This window comes from Protomyctophum bolini, assembly GCF_963924005.1.
Source record: "Protomyctophum bolini genome assembly, chromosome: 7".
Classification (NCBI taxonomy): Eukaryota; Metazoa; Chordata; class Actinopteri; order Myctophiformes; family Myctophidae; genus Protomyctophum; species Protomyctophum bolini.
Window position 1 is genome coordinate 33,861,774 of NC_137868.1, and position 27,607 is coordinate 33,889,380.

General features: G+C 42.1%; 1 protein-coding gene across 2 annotated transcripts in view; it reads right to left on the minus strand.

The window, feature by feature from the left end:
* Positions 1 to 27,588, minus strand: part of vps13b (vacuolar protein sorting 13 homolog B) — a 445,793-nt gene extending 418,205 nt beyond the window's left edge. For both annotated transcript variants that reach the window (XM_080768430.1, XM_080768431.1), the window contains exons 1-4: positions 27,481 to 27,588; positions 23,979 to 24,137; positions 21,132 to 21,275; positions 1,697 to 1,814 (exon numbers count right to left, since the gene is read on the minus strand). In XM_080768430.1, the coding sequence (XP_080624556.1) occupies positions 1,697 to 1,814; positions 21,132 to 21,275; positions 23,979 to 24,125 (409 nt within the window). In that variant the 5' untranslated portion in view covers positions 24,126 to 24,137; positions 27,481 to 27,588. The remainder of the gene's footprint in view (positions 1 to 1,696; positions 1,815 to 21,131; positions 21,276 to 23,978; positions 24,138 to 27,480) is intronic.
* Between the last annotated feature and the right edge of the window lie 19 nt (positions 27,589 to 27,607).

Here is a 27,607-nt window from a genome sequence, read left to right on the forward strand (position 1 = left end):
ACATGCTACATAGTACATAAAGCATGATAACATTTTGAATATTTTGCCTTCTATAGGTTGTAATTGGTATGGTCACATATTATGCCAATTATGAAAATTGCTCAACATAAGCAAGTTAGCATCCGGCAGTTTCTACATGCTGGGGACCCATACTAAACATTTCTAACATAAAACCTTGGTGTACTCAACATGTCCGGGTTCACTTTTTGGCCACTAGGCTAATGTGTCGTCTCCTTCAGAAAACATCCCTTAACTCCATTAAAAGACTCCCGACAGGTTTGTTTTGTATCTCGTTCATAAGAAAACATCCTTTCTCTGAGTCATCGCAGGTTAGTCTTACCTCCTCTACCTTTTAATTAGGAAGACTGGGATTACAGCATTCAACTACTTCCTTATTGCTATTGAGGTGCCGTGACCTCTGGCCTCAGAGTTGTCTCAATGGACCCTAATAGATTGGAGCCATGTCCAGTCCGGTGTCTGAATTGTGCGAGGTGTGCACACACATGAACACACAGACACGCACACCTGGGAGCAGAGCTGTTGGAGGAAGGCCCAGAGGGAGTCGCTGCGGTGTGAGGCACCCTGCTTTAACAGCTGGGGAGAGATATTATCTCATAACGTCAGGCCTGGAAAAGGATCCTCCCCTGATACAACCAGCCAGGAGTCCATGTTCATACAGCCATACATTCTGGGTCTCTGGGTGCACGGGCTTATGGCTGGGTGTTAGACTGTGACAGGCTCTTAAAAGATAATTCCCTTCTGCTCTGCAGTCTTTTCTTTAGTTCCGCTCATTGTGCCTGTCTTGGTTGTTTCCCTCGCCACTTGCGCTCTCTTTCTCTAGTGCACGGGGAACGTTTCCATGCCCCAAGACCATTGCAGTGCCACTGATTTTCTTTTTTACAATCTAATGGTGAATCATGTGAGAGGTTTTTATATACCTTTTATATAGTGTGTGAAAAGTCTTTAAAAGAGGTGTCGAGGTCACAATTTTATCAGTTTCTCTCCTTCCTTTCAGTGCTTGTATTATATGACTGAATGCTACGATGTATCCATAATAATTAAATAATTAGTCATTTCTAAATTATAACAAAAACCTGATATTTTTTTTTATTGGGAGTATGTGAAAATAACTTTTAGGTGCGCTTCACTCACCTAAAACAATTTTTTTCTTTTTTTAACACACTAAATGCTTTAAAGATGGTCTCAAAACACCATTGCCTAAACACAATCAAACAAGGCCCCTCTTTGTGAGGTGCTGTAAAGGGGCTGGAGTGTGGCAGGCCTGGAATCCATGGCCCTGTAGGAGGCATGTGGTCAAGTGGCCTTGCTGATAAGAGCCATCAGTCCGTGATTTATCACAGAGACACCCCCCTTCCTCTCTCTCTGGATATATTAACACTGGTGAAAAATGAGGCTTAGAACAATAAGAGTGTGTTTTGTGGGGTTTTAGGGGGTGTTAATCAGGCAGAATATTCCTGCTACTTCTAAAGTGTAGCACATCGGAATAAACCAGCAGGATAGATTTCTGCATTCCTTCTGGAGACAAGATACTAAAAAGGCCCACAGTTCTCATTACTAGTTGCATCCTAATCTCCATCTCCCTCCCTGGCTGTGTCCTCCCCCGCTGAGGCCCCGGTGGTCACTCCCAGAGCAGGGGAGGTAGAGTAGCCCCGCTGGCCCCAGGGCCATCACTCACCTGGGGGCAGGTCTGGGTCGCTGGGGGCTGCCTGCTGGAGACGGCGGGGCTTGGCCAGGGCCTTGGAGCTGTCTGAGGCACTGCGGCTGGTGGAGCTGGAGCCGCTCTCGTGGTCGTCCTGATGAATAAACAAACGCACAGTATACGCACGGTGAGGACAGGTAGTGGATGCAGAGCTGTGGGTGCTTTATAGTGTGCGTGTGTGTGTGTGTATGTGTGTGTGTGTGTGTGTGTGTGTGTGTGTGTGTGTGTGTGTGTGTGTGTCAGAAGCAGTGGTGGGTGTGGAGGGGAGTGTTCACCACGCACCACCGATCATCACCCGCTACCCCCCCCCCCCCACACCTCCCTGCCTCCCATCCCCATTTTACAACCAGCTCCATGAGCTCTACAAATAAACTCCAGTCCCTCTCCTCCACAACCAAGACATGTCATCAGCACTCAGAGACCAGGGGACTGTTAAGCCTAGGAATGTAAGAAGACCTGTGTGAGAGTGTGTGTGTGTGTGTGTGTGTGTGTGTGTGTGTGTGTGTGTGTGTGTGTGTGTGTGTGTGTGTGTGCGCGCACGTGCGAATGCGCGTGCATGTTTGTGCGCGTGTATGTGTGGGAATGAGAAGGAAATGGACATCCCCTTCAGAGATGAGCCTGAAGATAAACAAAATGAGTAGAGATTGGGGGGTTATTTATTGGTTCAGCTAGTTGAGTGCTTGGGCTTCAAGGGTGCTCCGTGACCGGGAGGTGAGGTGCAACCAAAACAATAGGGACATGAGGAGAAACAGTGGTCGGGGTCAGAGGGTCACAGGGGAGAGACTCTAGCTCTATCAGGTAACTAACTTTTATTACATATGACTCAGTGACATTTGACGCATTCAAAACATCAAGAATTTGTTCTGCATACTTTCATTATTTCACTGAATGACACAATTTAGTAAATTACACAGGTTACTAACAGCAATTCTAATTGGTTGGTTTTGTAATGGCAAATGGAATGGATGGACCGTACATTGCACTACAAGGTCCATCAGAAAAATTGTTCTCCAATTTATACTCTAGTTCATGTTGGCTCTAAAAGCTCTACAGCTATAAATTAAAACATTAATCAGAATCGAGGCAACCAAAGACAACGTCATTACTACTAGTACTAGTATATTACTACTAATTATTCTCATCTATCTACTGGCCTTAAAGGGAATCTTTTATTATTTTAAACCTTAATCCCATTGTTCTAATCTTTTTTAGATCAATAATGTGAGATGTTGACATTGATAGTGTCAAGTGTCAACATTTCACAAGTCATCACAACTCACAAATGTTAATTTTTTGCCACACTATTATTATTGATCTCCTCACATTCAAAACAATGGGATTTGGGTTACAAATCAGAGACGTTTCCCTTTAAAACGCTATTTTCACCAATACCTCATAGTCATATTCCCAGGAGACGGAAGTCTGCAACAGGAGGGAATAAGTGAAAGAAATGATTATAAACAGCATGAAAGGAAGGCGTTGAAGCACAGTAAAACAATGGTACTGAACTCAAATTGGGGGATTCAAGATCATAACGCATATCAGGAACAGTCTAAAAATAGAGATGGCAGGCGAGGGCGGTGTTGGAGAGAGGCGTTTTAACCCCCAGAATGGTATTGATTAGGGGTTATTGCAGCACTGTAACCTTTCCAGTGTCAGCCTGGGCGGTGAGGTAGTGAGACGAACCGGACGACGAGAGGGAGGGATCACATGTGGTTAGCATTTAAACATGGGGATCACCTCAACAGAGGGTCTCAGGAGGCACCCCTTATCCTGACTAATGTAAACAACCAAGGTGTCAAAACCAAGCACATTTCACTCACACACACACACACACACACACACACACACACACACACACACAATGTGCTGCATGTGAGAGACATACGCTTAAAGGGACACTTCACCCTTTTTGCCAAAAATAAATATGTTAATGACTTTTAGAAGAATTAGAACACTTTCCTGGGGGTGTAATATGTGGTTTTAGATATTTTAGATTTTAGCAGTGAGCCCAGTGTCTCTGATGTCATGGACACTGGGCTCACTTCCTTCCTGGACTACAATTCCCATAATGCTTTGGTGCACTGCTCCTCCTTGTGGGTAGGGGGAGGGCTGTCTTACTGAGACAACTTGTAGTCCAGGAAGTAAGTGAGCACAGTGTCCATGACATCAGAGACACTGCTCACTGGGCTCACTGCTAAAATCTAAAATATCTAAACCGGGGGGCGGCGGTGGCTCAGGCTTAGAGCGCCTTGGATAAAGGCGCTATATAAATGCACCATTTACCATTTACCATTTACCATAAACCCACATATTTCACGTATAAAGACCCCCAGGAAAGTGTTGTAAATCTTCTAAACGTCATTAACATGTACTTTTTTGCAAAAAGGGTGAAGTTTCCCTTTAAGCCTGATTTATACTTTATCGTACAATGGAGTTTCTTGCTGAAAATAGCTAGTAGATTTTCTGCTATTAATCAATACACAGAATGATACATAGTTAGTTGTATATGTATGTGTGTGAGATCGCGTGTATTCACATGCACTCACAAGAACACAAAACAAACAATCAACACTCTCTCTTAAGAGCATGTCTTTCTCTTTCTCTGTCTCCCCCACCACACACACACACACACACACACACACACACACACACACACACACACACACACACACACACACACACACACACACACACACAATAACTCTCCTCCCAGCCAAACCTCTGGATCTGACACTGTGATGAGTCTGTGTGATGAGGAGTACATTTTAAACATACTTTGCATAATTTGAGTTGTGGAGACTGGAGACACTTGCAGAGGAGCAAATTTCCCCCGGTGCGGTAAAGTAAACATGACTTTGCCAAAACAACCGATTGAGGCTCTGGCAGATATATTTACACAGCGTTCAGTAAAGGCCTTTTGCGGTAGAGCTGCACTTTGCAAGCAGTTTATTTTCTTTTTTCCCCCCCTTGCCGAGCAATGGGAATCGGTAAACAAAATGTGGAGGAATAATAAATACCTCATCAAGGTTTCAAATGATAGAAATTGGCAAATAATAAGAAGTAGATTTGTTGCTGATTATTCACACTTCATTTGTTAAGACTTGCAATCACTTCAAAAGCTGCATCTGCACTGTTTACACATATTTAGATGTAGAACCCAGGAGACTGGTTTCTACTTTCTAGATGAGATAAGTCAATCAGGGGACACGCTCACATATCGGGCGGTTAGTTTACATCATACTACCCTCCACTGAGCACATTACAAACACTCTCCCCTCCAGCCGCTCATATCTATACCTAAAGGAATGTGTAGGCCTGCAGGCCAAAAACTACACCAAGTTCAGCAACTCGCCTGCCACTGAAGGCCTAGACTGCCAGATTTGGCAGTGGTGCAATTAAGCGCTCAATGTCACCATGGGCAGTGAACTATTCTCCAGGGGTGAAAAAAAGCCTTTTCAGAGGGAAGCCCTGGGACAAATGAAGGCTGCCTCAGCTGCTGCTGGGTAAGATGATCCCTGCAGCGCCACGGCAGGGCACAGGATCGGGAGGGAGCGACGCACAGAAGGATGTAGAGAGGGAGGGGAGGGAGGGAGATGCCTCGCCTGCAGGCATGTCAACTCAGCTGTTGACTAAAGATGACGGCAGCAAGAAAAGTGTGTGTGTGTGTGTGTGTGTGTGTGTGTGTGTGTGTGTGTGTGTGTGTGTGTGTGTGTGTGTGTGTGTGTGTGTGAGAGATAGAGAGAAAAGAGAGAGAGAGGAGGAGAGACGTAAAGATATTGGAGAGGGAAAGGGGGTGGTAAAGTGAGATCGAGAGCCAGGGAGAGAGAAAGAAACAGAATGAGAAAGAGCACAACGGACAGAAAATGAGCGGCCCCTGGCAGTGTGAGTGACAGGCGAGGGGGACCCCCTACTCAGAGGGTAAGTGGGCACCCATGGAGGGTTAGGGCACAGGAAGGCCAGGCCTGACCTCTCCCCCCTGTAGATGTCTGGCTCAGTCAGAGACTAGGAGGTAGCGTGTTGGGTCTGTCTGGAGGGTCGACCCTGAACTGAGCTGCTCCACACATCATCATCACCCCACCCCCCCCTCCCCCCAATCACCGCCACCATCACCACCATCTGCTAATAGAAACTAGAATCTATTTAGATGCACTGCAGTGCAAACAAGCTAGTGCTTGCATGAGAAACAGGAAATCTATGTGTTAACTGCCGGTTGCGCACTAGCAACTAAAACACAGTGTAGAATATGGCCTGTGAATGAGTACATTATGGAAGATAATGACATTTTAAAAAGGTTACACAAGCTGCTTCAGAAGCCATATGGCACACAGTGTAAAGTGAACCTGATGCGGCCCAATTGGAATAATAATTCAAACTGTTTGAAAAGTTTTACACTTATTGAGAAGTTAACCACTTTAACAATAAAAAATACACTGGTTTAACCAGACAGAATCTTAAACTTCTTTCAGCCTACTGAAAACAATAAATACATAGTGGAAAAACGCAGGGGGGGGGAAATAGAATAATGGCCCCGCTGCCGTTTCTTGTCATTTCCAAGGTTTTCATGTCAACATCAATTGATCTAAAACAAAACAAAACCTCCACCATTTGTTTTCATTGCTCAATACAACATTTCTGAAGAGTAAAATATGACATTTTCTCTCTCGTTTTCCCCCGCAAATTACCGGGCAATTTTTCAATTTCAGCTGAGCACTGGCAGAAAAAAAAGAAAAGAGGAAAAAAAAAAAAGGGAAAAAGCGGACTGTTGGCTGAACAGAATGGCTGTAACCTGCCTGACGTTTATAACCCAAACATTTTTTAAACTGGTCAATTTCACACTGTTCCAGTGGATTAATAGGAGCATGCAGAGGACCTGCTCTGGGTAAACACAGTCTTGTTATTGTTGTTTTTCCTCCCGCTGGTTGCTGATGAACTCATGCTGACTTCAAAGCAGCGGGGCTGCAGAGTGAAGGCCAGCCAGTGGAGGACAAACGCCTAAGGAGTGAGAAAATAAATGAAGGAAACCTGATCTCCCCTTATCTCAGACAAGCTCCCTTGGCCCCTCCTCACCACACCCACACCCACACACACAGCAGGTCCAACATGCTGAGGCCTTGTCCACCATGTCAGGGCCCAAAGAGTGCTGTCCCTGGGGAGAGGTTGGCAATCAGACCTCCCCTACACCTACACTATGCAAAGCGCGCACAGTACACGCACGCACGCAAGCACACGCACACACACACACACACACACACACACACACACACACACACACACACACACACACACACACACACACACACACACACACACACACACACACACACACCAAACCTCATAGACAGACATACACACTATCAGTCAATCACTTTCACCTTCCCCTCAGGCAGCTGCCACTGTGTGACTGTGACACACACACACACAGTCAGTCACACACACACACGACTGTGACCCATTTAATTCACTTAAAACGAAACACCAGCATTGTTGGCTGCTGGTGAACATTAGAAGACACAGAGTGGATGTGAAGGGTTTCAGGTTGCATTTCCACTGGCCCAGAACCCCAGCAGCAACGCTCGCACTGCTCGTCTCTAACGCACGCACGCACACACGCACGCACGCACGCACGCACGCACGCGCACACACACACACACACACACACACACACACACACACACACACACACACAGAGACCACACTTCTCTGCTCCTACATCACAGGTCATTTATTCTCGTTTCAGCACTGCTCTTCTCTTTCCAGCCATCCGCTATACAGCAACCCCGTCCTCTTCCTTCCCCATCACCAGCTCTTCGTCATCATCATCTATTTTCTTCCTTGCCTCTCTCACTACTTTTGGTTCCTTTTCCTCGTTTTCACAGCGTGGCGCCTAAGGGGCGAGTCGTCTCTAGAACAGTGGTTCCGAAACCTTTTCAGGAAATCCATACTGTTATTAGACTCCGTCTCGTTTCCAGTTTACAAACTCTACTCCTCCTCTTCCTCCCGTTTCCACTAGTTTTTTCCCCGCCTCACTCCTGTCGTCTTCCTAATTTTTCTCCCTATTCCGTTCTTCATCTTGTATTACCTTTTGAAGGAATTGTCCCCTCTCTACCTAGTACCTACACTAGAAAATCCTGAGTGTGCATTTAACTCTGAGAGCAAGGGTCCATTACGCTCTCTGAGCTAAATGAATACAAGGCCGCCATACCTCTGCTTTAAATGCCAATGACATTAGCACTCAGGACAATGGTTTCCATCTGGTACCAACTGGGGCGAGAGATGAAGAGGGTTTTTCTTTTTCAGTGTTTTGAGTATGTGGTCATTGTTACCATAGAGTATAATCCTTGGCGTTCACTTATCCATTTGTAGCTCTGAGAGTTAAAAGTTAAATGTAGACTGAGGATTTTACAGTGTCGCAGCTTTGACACAAGCGACTCAAATGTCCTTTATTTCGACCTCCCTTAGCTTCCATCGACTCGACTAGACATTTGTTGCTAATGGGTTTTTAATGAAACTGTAACAAATGCAGAAAGCCATTACACCGTGATTAAAGACGCGGCTCTCATTTTCTCCTTACATCGTTGGTTCGCTGGGAAGTTTGCTGCCAGCCAGGGCTAGCGAGCGAGGCCTGAATCTCACATACACACGTAAATACACACTGACTGTACACAGCTGAGTTTAAGTGCATAAACTTACAAATAACCTCTACTGTACACAAACATTACCACACACATGACATGTGTACAAAAACTTGCCAAAACAACGTGCAGACACGTGCACAGTCTGCAGACTCTGCACACACAAAAGCGCACACACCTCATCATGAAGAGCTGACTGTACAAACACAGCACACAGCCATGCAGCTGGAATCCATGGCCGATTGGGGGATTAGAGTCCGAAATGAACCCCGATGAATATCACACTGTATGACACTCTGAATAATTATCTCACTGACAACAGCTCATTACAAAAATGTGGTCTCTCTCTCTCTCTCTCTCTCTCTCTCTCGTTCTCTATCTCTCTCTCTCTCCTCTCCATGTCTCTCTTTCTTTTGCTGAAATTAAACCCACTACTGGGAAAGAAAACCCCAATTTCCAATGGACATATTGCTCGAATGAAATATTATAGTCATAAAAGTACACAATGTCCTGCTGTAAGTGTCGAATGAATTGCTATATTATTTTCCTTTTCCTTTTCTTTTTTTTCCAGAAAAGATATTGTGTGGATAAAAAACTGATACAGGAAAGAAACTGCAACTTCTGAAAAAGGCCTCTGATTACATGGGAGTCAAGTTAAAGAATTCCTTACATTCGTGATTTTGGACTCCTAAGTATGCTCATTAATAATCCAATAGATGGAATTACACTTTAAAGTGTGATCGAATGGCTGTGCCATCAATCAATCTACCTTTAAAATAAACCAAACAATAATAATACTGAAGCCTAAACCTTCAAAAATGTACAAAAGATATATGTGCAGGGTTGTAGCAGCCTATTTTGAATGAGTGGCTGAAATTAATGTGTAGTTTCCAAATGTTCAAAAGCAGTTATGAGCAGTTAGAGTAGTTATAATACTTCCATAAAAACCTTGTCCAAGTCAAATTTATTTTGTGAAACCACACACCGCAACTCTGCTAACTTACTCAGCACATACTGTACATGTTTCTATTAACCAGTCAGATAAACAACACAGCCTTGACTTCAAACAAAGGAAAGTCCAATCACAAAGTAAGCACACAGCACTGGCATATTTGAAACTCTTTGTTTATTTCTTCATACTCAAATGAATTATCTGTAATTTACGTCTTTTAAAGCTCTCATACCTACATAATTAGCATCACCACAACAAAGACAATGCAGACTTGTGGGTTTTTCTTTTCGGTTACCATTTTAAACAGGGAACTGTTTACAAGGTCTGCGATACCAGAAGTGTTACTAAGCACATTTCAGCCCTGCATAATATTACAATGAAAGCACTTGGTTAATTTTCATGTGACTCCTTTCTTTCAGAAGCCCAGAAATATAACATGTTCATTAAAGAGCGGGGGGGGTGACATGGAAAAGGTTCCAAGGCCACTGCCAAAAAGGACTGCACAATTACAAAACTATTTCACTCTGGAACCCAGAGGAATCGCAACGAGAAGTCCTGCTGATGTCATCGAGGGGTGCGCTGCCAAGAGTGCCTCCGCTGTACCCAAGTCAAACTGGCTATGTTTAATATCTGCTTCTAACATGCCCAGAATAACAATAAAGACAAACAGGGAGCCAGGTTGTGGAGCAGACCCACAGAGCAGCAACAGCAGGGCTTCTGACTTTGACTTAGTTCAGTTGGACACCTTGTGCAACTATTGTCCTTGGGTCTGAAATGAATTCAACCTGGGAGGATGTAATTGACTACAGTTGTGATGCAAATGTTTTGCTATGGGACAGTAACAACGTACGATTTGAAAAGTTCCACACAGTAACAGGCCTTGCTTCACATTGCCGTGAGCAAGGCCTTGGGCTTAGCGCCCCAACTAATCTCTAAAACATTGCACAGTAGTTTTGACAAGGGCCTGCCCTCTGCTAGATCACTACAATGCACACCAATTGGCAACATTATTGCCCCCTGCTCAATGTGACCTTCCAAGAGCAATTCAAGTCCACTATACTGACCTTTGTGGTGTGTGGATTTAAACCCTCAGAGAAATTCCCCAGACTTACACGCAAACCTGAGGTAATACCACAGGAACCAATATTTATGCTACAGTAGCCGGGGCTGCTCCAGTTAAAGTGTGCATAATTCTCCATTAATCAGATTTAAAGTTAATCCGATAACCAGGGTATTCATGCATCAAATCTCTGTTACAAAATGCCTTTTTATTTTTTTTACTAGTTCTTTCTCCACAGTAACAGAGGTAAGCTTTGGAAAAGCAGAGGGAGCTCTATAAGCTCATATTGTAGCGCTTTCATCCCAGCTGACTGTGTTTGTTTCCGAGCAAAGGATTGTAAAGGATTGTAGTGACTACAATCATGAGCCCTGAGGAAAGGCCAAGAATGATGAACCTGGGAGAGCTAGCAGTAGCTGCACTGCAGATAGGTGCACTTATGTAACTTGGAACAAAAGGGGCAGGAGTTTTGGCGCAGTCACAACAAACGGTAATTTCTGCATTCTCTGCCCACTTGCTACCCATTCTGTTTGCATAATTGTGGCTTTGACAGCTCTGTACACTACACTAGATGCATGCTGGTGACCTGGACTATCAGCACTATCACCTATACAGACACTTATAAGTTATCGTCAGAGTTGCATTAACTCAGAGGTTTTGTTTTTAATAAAGATATTGTTTGGGCTTTTTGCCTTTACTGATGTATTTACAATAGTTTGACAGGAAAAGGGGGAGAGAGATGGGGGGGAAGACACGCAGCAAAAGGTCGTCGGGCTCGGGACTCGAACCTGTGTCACGCTGTCAGGCTGGATTACCAGTTTAGGTGCCTGGACCGCTCGGCCGGCACAGGCCAACTCAACCTCAAAGATTTTGAGGTGTAGATTATGTGTCACTGTGGAAAAGGGCAAGCAACCAGATAGAAAATATAAAAGCCAGTAAACAGGCAGAGAGGGAAATAAAATGAACAAGAGATGGAGTGAGAATGAAGCAGAATGGCATAAAGAGGTAAGGGAGAGTGAGACAATGGGAGAACAGAGCAAGGAGAAAGAGAAGTAGAGGGAGACACAGAAAAAGAATGGGAAAAGGAGGGTGAAATTGTTCCTAATTTAGATCTGAGAGGCTCTGGTCCTTCAGATGTCTCCATCAGCTAACCACAAGCCCAGACTGAGCATGTGAGGCATGCTGCTCACGCTGGCACCGCTACCCCCTAATGCTAATAACTGCAATGTGTTAGCTACAATAAAACACTCCACACAGCCTTCTGACACACACACACACACACACACACACACAAACACGTCACACACACGCGCACACACACACACACACACACACACACACACACACGCGTCACACACACACACACGCACACACACACACACAGTACACACACACACACACACACACACACACACACACACACACACACACAAATAAAACACATATACAACCAAGCACAAAATTAAAGTAACATTTGAGATTCCAATCATAGCTTTGCCATTGATTTATTTTATTTTTTCCTGTCTATTGGACTATTCATTTTTGATGGACATGCTTTAGAGTGTGTGACTATTTACAGCTTGGTTTTCATTTACAGTAGTAACCAACTATGAGAAGATGTGTATTTGTCTCTTAAAAACAAATATTAGCCTCAGGAAAGACATCTAAAATACTGACAGCATGTAGCTTTTACAATGAGGATCTTACAACAGAAAGATTCAGTGAATCCTCCCTTCACTTTGGTAACTCGCTGACAACTAGTGGTCAGGACCTGCTTTCCAGCATGATCATTATTGGCATCCATCTGTCAGGAATAGAATCAGGAACCTTCTCCAGCGTCGAGCATCGTCTCATACGCAGCATTAGGTACATGATACAAGACATAAGCACCCTGTGAGCGGTGTAAGCGCCAACCTCAGAGAACAGCACAAGTGGTGGCTGAGGCTACTCTGACAACTTAATTGCACATGTGAGGTGCAGCTGGAAGGCACGTACTGCAAAGGCCTAAGTGTTCTTGGAGAGTATCAATGTTCTGAAATGCGGCGAGATAGAATAAATCAAACAGAGAGAAATGGGAGAGGACTTTCCGTCAATGTTGAGAAATACCAAAGCCATATTGTAGTGCGGTTTGAGCACGCAAACGGAATTCGGAGGGCCTCGTGTTTGCGTAGCTTTTATACAGCAAGGTTTCAAAGCAACTGAGGTACTGTCGACATTCATTAAGTCATACAAGAGGTTGAAAGCTGTCATCTTTTTAACCCTGAACCTGCATGGTTCTTCTCTCGTGTTCTTTTTTTTAGGTCTCACATTGTCTATGGTGTGATGACAACAAATATGTTATCTTCACATGGATTTGAGGGTGAATAGTATACTACAGTACATCAAAAAGCAACAAGGGGCATGGTTCAGGCCTGTAGCCAGCCACTAGCCAGTGCAGAAAATAGTCATGCATCTCTAGATGCAATCTGTAACCAGCCGGGGAAACGGGAGAAAGAACACCCATAGCACCTCCACAGTGCCCTGTCAGCTGGAAGTTATAACTGTCTCAACGTTTTTGTGAAGGATTTACAGAAATTACTGCTCAATTATATCACAATAAATTCTTATCATGATGGTCATTTAAAAAAAGCAATGTGGCCAATGTCAGGCCAGGGCGATACACTTCAAGTGTGCCGTGTTTATTATCTTTTCAACTAACCATATGCCTTCTCTGTGGAATTCCGTTCTCTTCTCTCCCCCACCATGGAGAGTGACATGTTGTGCAATTATTCATACTACATTCTAGTTCTCTTACCCACACATCACAGGGGCCCTGGTCAGCCAAGATGAAAGCAAACACTACCAACTCCAGCCCACACTAGTGGACAAGTGGATTCTGACTCAACACAAACCCACACACAAACTAGAGGATGGGACTAACGTCTCAAACTTTTTTCTGCTGCATTTCAGGAGCCAAAGGCCGTCAGGAATACACAATATGATTTAGTGAAAGCCGAACCAACGTTTTGCACAGTAAGTGGCTCGCTACTGGCTGTTCTCTGCACCACTGGTTTTACAGGCTAAAAAATGTCCTGCCTTATATGGCGTCAGTATTTCTGTAATAAGAGTGGAATTATTCATAGGTCAAAGGGGTGAGGGTCTGCTGAATGGAGTAAGCACTCACCCTGAGACATAAAACACAGACCACCCACAGTTTGTGTAACATGAAGTCATACAAGCCTACCTTTCTGCACCAAGAAATTACACACAGGGGCTCCCAGTTACCGTGTTACTCCTTTTAATAGCTCTCTGTTTCACCCAAAGTAAAAGAAAATGTCAGATGTATCCGTCTCTGTAAAAGTCGTAATGGGCGATGACAAGAAGAAAGTGCAGTGAAACGTGGGCCAACTATGGTGGCCATAGCCTGTGTAGGCCAAATGAAAACCTATTGCGTGCGCGTGCGCGCGCGCGCGCACACACACACACACACACACACACACGCATACCGTACAGTACAGTACAGTACAGTACAGTACAGTACAGTACAGTACAGTACAGTACAGTACAGTACAGTACAGTACAGTACAGTACAGTACAGTAGTTGACAGTATTTGTCTACATCAAAGTCTTGATGAAGCTGTAGTGAGTTATATGACAATTGATAAGCGTGCTACAGCATCCTGTTGTATAAGATATGTTCAGTAGGATACCATTACCAAGGTGGATACAGTGAGAGCCAAAGGAGAGTTTAAAAAACAAGCAGTTTATGTTTATGAGCCTAATAAAATAAATGGGGTTCCTAATTGCAACAAAAAATCTTTCCAGACTTCTTGCATGAAGAGAGGACAAAAGAAAAGTTAACATTAACCTCAACTGCAATGCAATCCCTATCAAGGCAATATCACCAGCAGCACCTAACAACTAATAGCCTCAGCTGGGGGATGTCTTTAGTCCGGATGGCCTGGGAGGAGGGATTAGACTGTAGAGCAACAGCATCCTGCCCAGAGTGTATTGATCACCACTTGACTCAGTGGATTCAGGAAGCCGCGGGGTTTAATTTGTCCCAAACTACTTTCCTGTGTCTGAGGACTGTCTGAGCAGCTAAAGTAACCTCAGCCCACCAGGAACCCAAACCTCCCTCAAACCTCAAAGACAAAGCGGTCAAAGACAGTGGGTTATGTAGTCTCGCTGACTCACAGGCAATGGTGGCTGAGCATAGGCCTTCTGCTCGAATGACACACTTCATCATCGCCTTCTGCAGATGCTTTAAATCAAGATGGAATGCCATGCAAAAACCAGTGCAATGGGTCACTCTGCAGAAATAGCGAATGTTGGGAACGTGTGTGACACAGTGTATATCTATTCTACGTCCGAGCATAGACATGGTAACGCCCCGCCTGCCTCCGATTGGCCTACCAACACTGCCCGTCTTGCCCCAATGGTCTCATCAGACTGTCCTCCGAGACGCGAGGTTACTCTGTGGTGGGAAATAATACAGTACAAGAGAATGACAGCTTGGCACGTGTGACAAACTTTTTGCAGAAGAGGCAAACTAATATTGTTTATGCTGTTTGCTTTGATTGAATGAACACGTATTTGTATGATTTGATTTGGGTGTGTTCTAAATTAAAGTGTTGATTATTGTGTATTAATCTAATTATCGTAGGCCCCTAAACTAATACTATTATACTAAAAAAGATCAAGGGAAAAGAGACCTTTTTACAGTACAATAATGTGTCAAGTTTACACTGTACAGTGTACACATGTAAAATAAACGGCATAAACAATATATTAGTTTGCCTCTTCTACAAAACATAAAATATACTGTTGCGCGTGCCAAGCTGTCATTCTCTTGTATTATATCGTACTTGTATTATTTATTTATATCGCACCACGGAGTAACCTCGCGGCAGACTATCCAGCATATACAGGGTAGCACTAGCTGTCCACCTCGGAGGAAAGTCTGGTAAGGCCAGCAGTGTCGGTAGGCCAATCAGAGGCAGGCGGAGCGTTACCACTTACCATGTCTATGCTCGGACGTAGAATAGATATACGCGTGTACACAAACAATCACATAGTCTTGGCTTGACACATTGTAAACAATCTGGAGCGCCTACCTTCAAAGCCATATATATGCTACTGTTGCGGACTACACAATTCAATTGACACTAGTAGCACACAGTCAGTCTGTTCCGTTCTCTGAACACATGCTATCCAACCCGCTTGAGAAGCCCATATGGTGCCAACCAACATCACTGTCTTTTCATCATTTATAGTCAGAGATGGGATTAGTTACTACTACAGGGGGTTGTATTCTGGAAAAATAGATTCTCCAAAGCTGCATGTCTTCGCCCTCTACCGCCTCAGTCCTGAAGACAAGGCCCCGCTGAGCTGCTGATCAGACGGATTTATGGTGGAATCTCTGTAAGCCATTTGCTCCCTGCAAGCCGGAGAATCAAAGGCAAGATTTCCGGATGGCGTTGGGACAGAGATTATCCAGTTTGTGCTATCTGATTACAAACTTCCACAGGCTGTTTTCTTTTACTGGCTCAACTTTTCCCTTTGTGTTTTTTGACTTGTGATGGAGAGCGTGGGCATGATTGGGCCCCATTCAATCTGAAGCAACTGCACGTTACGGAGGCTTAGTGAACTAGCTAGATTTTATTAAATGGTGTGCTTGAATGACACAATGATGTGTCCCTAAAATAGTTCTTAAAAGATCTCAAAAAGACAATATAAGAAAAAACATTAAAATGTGATCTCTTTTCTTGAGAGATTCTATTGTCAGTCACACTGTAATAGCCTCATGAATACCAGTCTAGCACTGCAAATCATAAAATGAGGCATAACTAAAGAGCTCCTCGACAAGATCCCATACCCTTTTGACAGATGGGAGAAGAACAGCTCTTACATCCCTGGTTGCCTAACCAATGACTGTGAGTTGTGGATTCAACTCCTGGGTGGGAAACCACATATGGTATAGCAGTAGCATCTAGAGAGTACAGTAGCTCCTGAAGGGGGAATCACCAGTGCATCTGAGGTCACACTGCTTAAACGGCTACAGTGTAAGGCCTGTGTGGGCCTTTAATAATGGCATTACTATCATTTAAAGACAGTCTATGTCTATCAAATGCACAGATAGCTACAACATCTACATTAAGTAATCATCCATACAGCAGTGTGCACACTAAGCTCTTACAACAATGCAGCCTTTAGCCTGGTAGGTGGTAGATATCATGGTGGAATAACAACTTAGGGGTTTTCAGAAGTCTGTAAGAATGGAAAAAGGGGTTCCCTAATTCACATGTATTATCCATTATTTAGGAGCAATGAGGTTTGGTTGTGTGAAGCCCTAAAAATAGTTTGGAAGGAATCTAGTAGAAGAAAGGGCCTCGTCGTGACTGTATGCCAAACCAACAAGTCTCGAAGGCACCTCCCCAAATCATCTTGAGGCAATGCATCAATCAGAACCTCCACATCAGGGGTAAATGCACTCAGCAGCCGTAAAACTCCCAGATCAAGCAGCGAGCCGAGCCAAACCCAGAAGGACCTCCTCAGTAAACCCCAGCCCTTATCTTTGTCTCATAAAAACCAAAGAGTGCCTGGGAGTGTTGTGATCCTATGTAACTGCTGTCCAGTTTCTCTCTGTCTTTGCTGATCGCACTTCATCTTCAACATCTGGGGCAGTTAACCAGGACATCAGGGGAAGGGAGAAAGAAAAAAAGATTGCTAGATTATATCAATGTTAGCTGTTGGGTCTTTCATTAGGCACTTGGTTCAATCCTGCCAAGTTCTGCTCATGTGCTACAAGCAGCTACAAATATAAGAATAAAACTCAGCCACACAATAAATTCTGATAATGTTCTTTCCACCCCCAAAGGTTTCATCCATCTCCTCATAATTGTGCAGAGTTTGAAGGCAGTGAAGCTTGAAACCAAATGTTCAGAATCACACCACAGACCAGCTATAATCACACCACATTTAAATTGCAAACTTTAAAATGTCATTGCACCTAATGTAAGAAATTAAATATACCAAATATAACAAAAGCTGTTCTGGATGTGAATGACTTGGTCTGGGGCTGGTTACACCGAAGACTGCAGCTAACTCGCTCCGTAAGATCGCTCTCCGAAGACCTCCATGGGACAAATCAGATAGATGGAGACCGTATGGGGTCTATTAATAACTCCAGTTTCAATAGGAGTTCCATACATACAATGACAGATTTAAAGGCATTGTTTCATCCCCATAATTTCTTGACTATTTCAGACTGCTTTTTAATTTACAACTGGCTCAGATCAAACAGATCACTTATATCAAATAACGTCAGACAGACGTATGGGCCACTTTGAGTGCCTTTGTACGAAAGGAAAAAAGACGAAATTGGCTACTACAAAACCCTTTCATCCCCATGACCAATCTCTTGTTACATATAGTGAGCTCTTAGGCATAAGCGAGGGCTTAGTCTAATTTCACATGGCGATGTCTACACTAATAATTCAACTAATGCATGAACCGCCAACATTGAAGAAATATGAGGATAAACTGATAGCTTATATTGATTCGAAGTCATACAGGAAAAGTAGAGAAAATAATTGAGCCTTTACCTAATGTTTTCCAATTTTACATACCAATGACAAACCAGCACAAAAAGCACAATTCAGCAATGTTCCAATCCAAATATTTATCTAAATGCTCTGGCTACTGTAACTGGATATCACAATAGCAAACAACAAAAGCGTTATGCATTTGTTCATAAATAGCTTCCAGTTTGTAAAACTAGTGTTAAAGACGAGCTGACAAACCTTTTTCTGTTACCATATTTTTTGCACCAAAAGTCCTCATTACAGCCTATTTTAAGCAATTACACTGTCAGCAGGAGCTGTAATCTCCGACTGCTGCTAAACGCCCAAATTTCCACATTTGCTGGAAACTATAATTGTGCACTGCTCTTGGTGCTTTGCAGATGGGCCCTATTGAGCAGCAATTTGAATATCCCTAATATTACCCAGTTCCTCTCTCGGGGGAGTAAAAGGAACATTAAAAAGCTCCAAATAATTCCGCTCAAATTACACAACCCTTAATGAACTTCAAAAGACACATGGATGTTTTTTCAGGCAGTGGTCAGGCTTTAACTGTAATTATGAAAACAAACCATATTAATGATATCATTTATCATTTCCACACTTTGGCCGCACGAGGCCCACCACAAAGTTCCTGCCTCCAGTGAAAACAGAGAAACACTAGTTAATCTACTAAACTTTAAGTGCAAGATTTTCCATTTACAGATCAAGTTTTTTTTCACAGCTTTTTAGAAATTCTGAAGGGCCTTCATCCAAATTATTTAAAGACTTAAGAAGAACCCTCATAGCCCAGGTTTGACAAAAACCTGAGACATAGTTCTTCCATATCCCTGCTGTAACCTGATTAAAACTGGATCTGGGCCTGGACTGGAGTTAAAATCACCTGAGGAAAATTGCCTCAGGCCCATAGGATATTTTCCTTTGAATCAAGCAAATTCTCGCTATCTCAGTGAGCTGTGAGGAAGTGGCATTGTAGAGATGACATGACAAATGAATTATGCTACAGTGAAATGTTATAGCAGTGTTGAAAGTATAGTTTACTTCTAACAAATGTAGGCTACTAAATGATAAATGAAGGAAATGTTACTACTAATATAAGAAACATCGGCTATGGTTCTTTGGCTTCAGAACACAGGAGAAGTACTGCTGCCGCCCCCTCAGATAGGAAAGAAGTGTAGTGGCTCATTTAAATTCCTGCTGCTAGCAAGACTTCTGTTGTAAGTTTGGCTTCGTGCCAAATTGTGTCTCATGGGTCTACATACCATTGAATAATTTGTCCAAATGTCATTTGCAATTCTCCAAAAATCTTTTTCTTGACCGGGAGCTTTTTTAGAAAACATCTGTAACAAATAGTTGTTTTGAGAGTATATGAGAGTGCATTACATTGGTACTTCATGACCTTAAGCTGTACATGTTGCATTAAAACAAGTTAAGATTTCCATTGGACTGGAAATCTGATCACTTGAGCAGTAGCCATCTGCATAGTATGATATTTACCATTAGTTCTCGACTGCTCAAGCTCATGTGTTACAAATCTTTTGCCGCAGTCTATATAATTAGCTGTAATTGACTTCCCTTGAAATGTGTTTCTTCTGGGACATCTGGCCTTGAAACTTCCACCTTCCTATACTGGCCAGCACTGAGCTCCGCTTTCTGTTTGCTGAACTGCATGGGTGGTAAAGGTAGGACCAGACTCGTCTGCAAAAATAAATCTAAGAAAAAATGTCTTTCATACGACATACTTCAAAAAATGAAAATATTTATAATCAAAACTAAACACAATAATATACATGATATTGCTCTTTGGATAATCGTTTTCAGATTCCTGTCCCTGATGGTGCATGGTACAACTCAAGGTAGCTTTTATACTGATCAGCTACAAGGACATAGTGACACTTTATTACATGCACAAGCACAACTAAAGTTGGCAGAATTGTGGAACAACATTGACCTTGGAATGGCTGTTTCCTAAATGTCACTCTTGTTGCAAAGCCTTGATAACTACTCACTGACTATGAAGAGAGAGAGGCTACTGACTTGCCAAAGACAAAGATTGTTGAGAGAACTTAATAGCAGTGGTCAAATCAACAGTAAGAGTAGCCCCTCAGTTTTGAATTCTCTGAATATTTCTGGTCGCTGCATAGAATAGTCGTTCTGAAAAGTAATTCTGCTGAGTTAGAGCACTCTGTTCTCTTTGCGGGCAAACATTATGGGAAAGTAGTACCATACATATTTCAGTTGCAAAAATTACAAAAGAAAATTGCAGATAATATTCATTTTACCATCTGGTTCAAAAATAAATTCTGATGCATCTGTTGATGAACTGAAAAAGCATTTGCAAATGGTTCATTCTGGTAGCATGAATGACGATGCACTTTCATCCCACGAACTAAAATGTGCTCCTCATTGGAGAATGTCTTTACAACACTTGCCAACACTCTCTCTCTTTTCCCCCAGAAGCTTTTGAAAATGTAGATCAAATACAAAGCAAAGTATAAAAAGCATTACATCATCGCTGTGCGTAAATGAGGCGGTGATTTATTTGCTTTTCGTTTCTTTGTTTTGTTTTCCTATTTTCTTCAGGGCATTCCTCCTCAGACCTCAAGTCATCAAGAGTAATTAAACAGTGATCAGAAAGATAAAAGAAACTGCTACTTAACCGTGTCAAATTAACAAGTTTTAAGCCCTGTCTGTGCAGTGCCTTACCACACCATGACAAAATGGTGATAACATGGTCATGTTCAATCATCGACCACTGTGATTGCAGTAAAGCAGCTCCTTGGCCACTCTCTCCGCTGACAGTCTATGGTTTTCAGACGATGGTGCAAGGGTGGGTGTTCTATAGTTAACCAACTCTACTTTAGCAAAAACGTGTTAAGTCAACACAATGGAAGAAAAAGTACTGTAAAATAAAATCAATCGTGATTGATTGACCAACAAGGAAATGGTAGTAAAGTATGTGTTAAAAATAAATCACAATGCAAATCAATTAACCCATTTTGGGCGGGAACCCCTTTTGGTGTTAGCATCACTTTATGCTTTAGCTATTGAAAAATCGAAGAACGACTGACATAGAAACATAGCTTTTTCAGAAAACTGTCAGGATGTAGAAGACATTTTTAGAATCTGATCTCAGGTCAGAATGGGTTAAGCATCAAGTAGGGCATGTGGTTTCGGCACTCGAGTGCCCAGGATAGATACTAACCTGGGCTCCATCCCTCAGTTTGAGGATGCACTCCATGGTGTTGATAGTGATGACGACCGCCTCAGAGCCCAGCTTTGTCCATGGCACGTGGATACGCAGCTCATGGATATGTCCACTCATGAAAGTGAAGGGCAGCTTCAACTCCTGTTAAATACAAAAGATGTTTGAGGATCATGTGAACAAGAGATTGCATTAAAATGATATAGCAAGGACAGTCTATGCTAATACTACATCTGTGACGCAGACAATACAGTAAAAGCATAATATGATGTTATAATAACTAAGGCATCGAGAACATTTGGGCTGTGTTTTTGAAAAGTAAAGTTTTAAGATGAGAGGAAAGTAAAAACAATGGCAACACATTATAAATTTGTTACGCCTATAACAAAATCAGTAAGATTTATTCAGAGGCTGAAGAATCATTGTTCTCCATCTTGAACTACTCTGCCTCTGTGTGAGAATGAGTCCCATGAAACCAGATTGCCTACACACAAGTTTCACATGCTTCTTCCATGAGTCCAAGCCAAAAAATCAATAATCAAACATATTTCTGAGGAAAAGCTGTCATGAATTTACAGTATGTCTGTTTGAGAAACCCCACACTGTTTCACTTAAACCTCACTACACTCACTAAGAAGATGATTTCTAATTACTTACTCCGTACATAAGACATTGTCCAAATTCAGTACAATGGAGCAAACTACAAAAGGGAGGAAAACTGCCAAGGTTTCGACACAGAGTTACACATGCAAACCCTAACAGAATTCCCACTGTCGGCTGACTCAAAGCTGCTTCCAATAAGAACTTTCATCACGATCTCTGTTGTGTTAGGTAGTGTTTTGGTCTGCTTTTTAGGAGCAGTCAGAACCCACTCAAGGGAAGAGAAACTTCTTTCAGTTCATAGCAGATTGATCCAATCCAGACATTACAAGTGTAAAAAAAGCACACTGTGTCAAAATAACACTACAGAGCAAAATATCCAAGTAAATCTATCAAACCTCTTCAACATGAGTTGACAGGAAAGATACTGTGTGAGTGCCTGGCTGAATTTCATTGCTGTGGTTCTTTCCTTATTCTGGTCAAGACAATATAGTATAGATACATGTAGAATCTTGTAGAAGGTGGAGCAGAGCAGAACAACATGCTGGAGGGGTGCATATTTATACTACCCTCATAGATTTGTATAATCCGAACCATGTTTGATTTTCTTTTTTAGACTAGGGGTGAATTAAATCTACTGTATATTAGGCCTGGGCTATATTTGACTGAATCAAATATATTATTTTGACGATATTGAGGGAATGATTATTGGTGCATTCACAAATAAAACACTCCACAACATATATTCAAACTACCCCTTGCTTAGCCTGTAAAGCTTGCTTAGCCTGAAAATCTTTGTACCACTGTTGGAGCAGGTGAAGGGTGGAGGATTTTGTAAAGTGTATATGTACACTGTGAACAGGGCAAATAGTAGAACAACTAGAACAGTCAGGTAAGTTCTAATGCAGCCTTTGCACTGTATCACAATATTGCAAGAAAGTGTGTGGTTCCTCTGTGGTCATCTGAGGGAATACGAGAATGCTCGCCTCAAAACAGTCACAGAGGAGCATGTTTTAAGACAAGCCTTCCAGTTACAATCTAGGGACCATCATAATCGAATCTGACTGATCGTCGATGATGATTATGATATTATGATATATATCCCAGAAGATATCTACTCTCAGATCATTACATTATTTACAAATGTACATTATTGCCTGCCTAGTGCCTACTGTACATATGTATGATTCATTATTTAAATATTAAGAATGAGCTATTTACTCCACATTCACAATGCTGAAAAACAGGAGCACTGTTAGTTGTATAATGCATGTGGCCAGAGTGAATGTGCCGACACCAGTAATTATTAAAAGTACAAGAAAAAAAGATTACAGTATGGGCCCTATCTTGCCTTACCCCTAAACGTATTTGCCTTTTTTTTTTTACTATTTTGAGAAAAAAAAATTAATAGTTCAACTACATTGACACGTGTGAGCTTGTAGATCGGCTATTTGAACAATTTTAAGGGGTGGCGCAAGATACGTATAGCTCTATCTGTTTAATGGAACTACATTGTTTTTCATCTCAGCTTACATCACCTCTAATTAGTAGACCGTTTCCATTTAAAAGGAGGATAGATGACAAAAAAGGGACAAGGTTCATTGCTTTATCATTTGCAGAACAGAAAGAATATTTAATATACAGTACCGCACTCATAGTTGAAATTCTGTCACCCAGTTAGTACCAAAGAGCACCTTGTTCACTTTGTTGTAGATTTTTACTCCGACCAAACAGATGCGCTTCTTCCAGATGCGCTTCTTCCTATTTTTTCAACAACTAAATCTCCATTGAATACTTATTTCAATTATGAGGCCATGGTATATCGTGGTATAATGATTACACCACAGCCTCTCGTATATTAGTGCTTTTATAACATGGTTGCCAACAGCAAACAGATTGACCCACAATTTTAACCAACGTATTTAACAGTATACTACATTTATGTATTATGCTTACATATCAAAACCTCTCACACGTTATAGCCCTCGGTTATTCTGATTCTATAAAGGACGACTTCTATGCTTCTCTGTTATAACGGGGAGTAAATTATGATGATATTACATCTCAATCAAAACTGCATGGAATTTCTGCAATCCAGGGAGCATAGCTACCTATTGACTGAAAACAGGTTCTGTCTGTGTCATGCAAAGTGTCTAGATTGACTACAAAGTCAATATTTCTGATCTTGTCAAAAGGTTAAAGAGAGCTTGAGGCAGAAGCAGAACAGAAGGACATTGTTTTACAAACCTGCTCTAGGACATCCAACTTCAGGTCCAACTTGCTGAGAACCACATCTCCTCCCCACAAAGACAACTGCAAGTCAGAAGGCTTGAGATTCTTAATGTATTTGTTTACATAGCTCATCAGAAGCGGTGTAACATAAGACTCCAACATCTTGGCCCCGTCCTGAAAACACATGCATGGAACAAATACGTTAGGATTTACAGACGATTTCGATCCTGATTCTTTGGACCCATTATTGTGTCCAATAGAAAAGAAAATGCAGAATCGATAAAAATCAACTTGAAAAACATAGAATTGATTAAAGTTTTTCAAAGATATAAAATTCAAACATAGCTGATCTACAAGCTCGTAAACGTTGTGAACATGTAGATATGCTATTTTTGTGTTGTTCTCCTATAATGCTATGCCCCAAAATAGGGACATGTGGTTAAAAATTGGGACACATAATGCATAATTATGCCTAATGTGTTGGAACACAATGTACAGCAATCTTTCAGGAGAGATGAGCAGAGTATATAAGAGATTATAAAAGATAGTAAGAGGGAAGAGAAAAATATATAGTATATAAAAATATATTAAAAAACATTATGTATATATATCATTATCTACATATTCACATAGTACCGGATATCTATCTAGTGCGGTAAGTGGTACCTGAGGTAAGACAATATAAAGGTGCGTAAACAAAACATCACATATATACTCTTATACTGTATAGTGTACACATGATATGCTATGGACGTTAGTTAACCCATTCTGACCGGGCACCCATTTTGGTGTTAGCATCATGTTATGCTTTAGCTATTGAAAAATAGCAGATCTACAAGCTCATATCGCGCCACCGAGTGGCGCGATACGAGCTTGTAGGTCTGCTATTTTTGAAAAATCGAAGAACGATTGACATTTTTAGAATCTGATCTCAGGTCAGAATGGGTTAATCAGACCAGTGTGTGTCCAGTGGAAACCTCGTATGAATCTGATCTCAGGTCAGAATGGGTTAAGGTGTGAGAAAAAGAAAACAAGTTGTAAATGGGATTAAGGTGCAAAGTGTGTGTCGATCACATAGTAAGTCCAGTAGGTCCACACACATAAGGTAACTGATAGGGATCACAGAGTAAGTCCAGTAGGTCCACACACATAAGGTAACTGATAGGGGCGACAGGGTCTCGGGAGTGGCCGGTAGGTAGTTAGTTTGGCCGGATGGAACCGCAAGGTTCCCAGTTTGATCCCAGGCTCCCCCAGAGTTAGTGTTGAAGGATCCTTGAGCAAGACTCTGAGTCTGAACCCTTAATTGCTCCCAATGTGCAGGTTGGTGCCTTGCATGGTTTCTTCTGCCGTCGGCCCATCTGTGTATGAATGTGGGTATCAGGTACGGTCGCCCATAAACCATCTCGCCCCTCGATTTTTCCGCTGACCTGACGCCGACCGCTCGGTCCAACGGTTCTTGTATTCTTTATTTTGTTTTACTGAGAATAAGGTTAGAAATAAGTTTAGGGTTAGGCATAGTTTTACTGAGGTTAAGGTTTGGTATAGGGTTAGGTTTAGGCATAGTTTTACTGAGGTTACAGTTAGGATTAGGAATAAGGTTAGGTTTAACCGTTTAAGCATAATTTACTTGGGTTACTTTAGGAATGCCAGGCCGCGCAGTTCCGTCGTTTGATATTCTGAATGTGTGTGTGAATGGGTGAATGAATGTAATGCACAATCTATGTAAAGCTTTGGATAAAAGCGCTATATAAATTCACCATTTACTGACACTGGTATAATCCATAGGTTTACTACAGCTGTTACAGCTACAGCCTACATAGCCCTAGAATGTATCCTGTTGTTACATACAGTTTGTACAGTATTCCACATACAGGAGCCATAGAACTCTTCCATCCACTCCTGGTTGAAATGAATTATGCACAGCCTAAATGTGATAAATGCTCCGTTTGTACTCACCCATTAAATAATTCCAAAGACGTGGAGTGAAATTTTGTCCTCTAGTTTCATATCCATGTGAAAATTCTTGCACAAAACGTGTATTTAGTCAATTATCTCCACTTTTTCACGAGATGCACACGGACGTCTTTCTCTCTGGGCAAAGGGGCCTGGAATGACAGCTGGACTTCATTTATCAAAACGTCCTCTGATCACCACAAACGTCATCACCAATTGACCAGGGAAGCACAAATGTTTGGGACACACAATTGGCAGGTGGTCCCAAACATTTGTGCTTCCCTGGTCAATTGGCAGACGTCATGTCTGCGGTAATCAACAGAAAGTATTGGTAAAATCAGTCCATCGATCATTCCGGGCCTCCGAGAGAAAGTAGTCTGTGTGAATCTCGTGAAAAAGTGGAGATAATTGACTAAATACACGTTTTGTGCCAGAACTTTCACATGGATATAAAACTAGAGGACCATATTTCACTCCACGACTTTGGAATTATTTAATGGGTGAGTACACAAACAGAGCATTTATCACATTTAGGCCATGCATAATTCATTTCAACCAGGAGCGGACGGAAGCGATCTATGCCTGTGATACAGAATTTACGAAGTATATGAATGATCACAGACATTCTAGGTCTACACTCTACAGCCTACAGTACTAGAATTGGTGATATCTACATACATTTCATTATGTATTCCACATGTATAAACACAGCCATTATGAGCCATAGATCACTCCTATGTTGGTGAGTAATAGCAGCAGCATTAAAGGTTGTAGTGCTACATGTGTACTAAACTAAACCCAATAAATAATGGATCAACTTGGGGTCAACTATTGTGAGTCAACTGTCAATTGTGTGCCTCATACTCTATGCAATAGCCTCACTGTAGGTGATAGGGAGGGGTATTACTCTAGATGACAATAGCTTTGATTGATTGAATACTGTATTAACAGTTCGTACAGAGGTACAGTTATGCAATAATGCTATAAGGATAACACAAGAAGCTTGTTTCCTTTGTGGCCCTATCGTATGTATTCAATAAATCGAGACATATAAAGACATATGGTACTACACAAGGCAAGCTTATTTTGGCAAGCTATGCAAGCATGTATGAAATAGTATGTAATATCACAGCCATAGGGCTATGACAGCTACACAGAGAACTGTAGAGATGCGTCTATTTTATGTGCACTGCTTGCAAGTGGAGAGAATTTCAGGTATTCTACTTTTGGGAGTATCAGTGCAACTTAAGATGACAGGAGTTAGCCAAGTTAGCTACGCTACTTTATAGTTTATTTCTACGCATAGGCTACGCATTTTTCTTGTACACAACCAGTGATTAAAGGCGTAATGAATACGATTACATATCAAACCATGTCTCTTAGCAGGCAAATACTGAATGATGAAAAAGTTACTGCTAGCAGGCTAGCAATGCTGCTATGCTGTCATTCTAAACGCAGAGAAGCTAAGCTAACTGCTCGTTTGAGGGGTAGCAGTGTTTATGTCGTCCCAGCAAAACGAAGCGTCCAGCCACCGCACCGATAAAACGTAACGTTGTCTCCTTACTTAATTGCTGCAGTTTCCCCTGACGCTATGCCTTCAATTCCACCGCTATAACAACACATTCATCCCGTTTGCTGAGGTGAGCCTCATCCCTCCATGGCTCAGGCAAACGTCATCAGAGTAAACATCA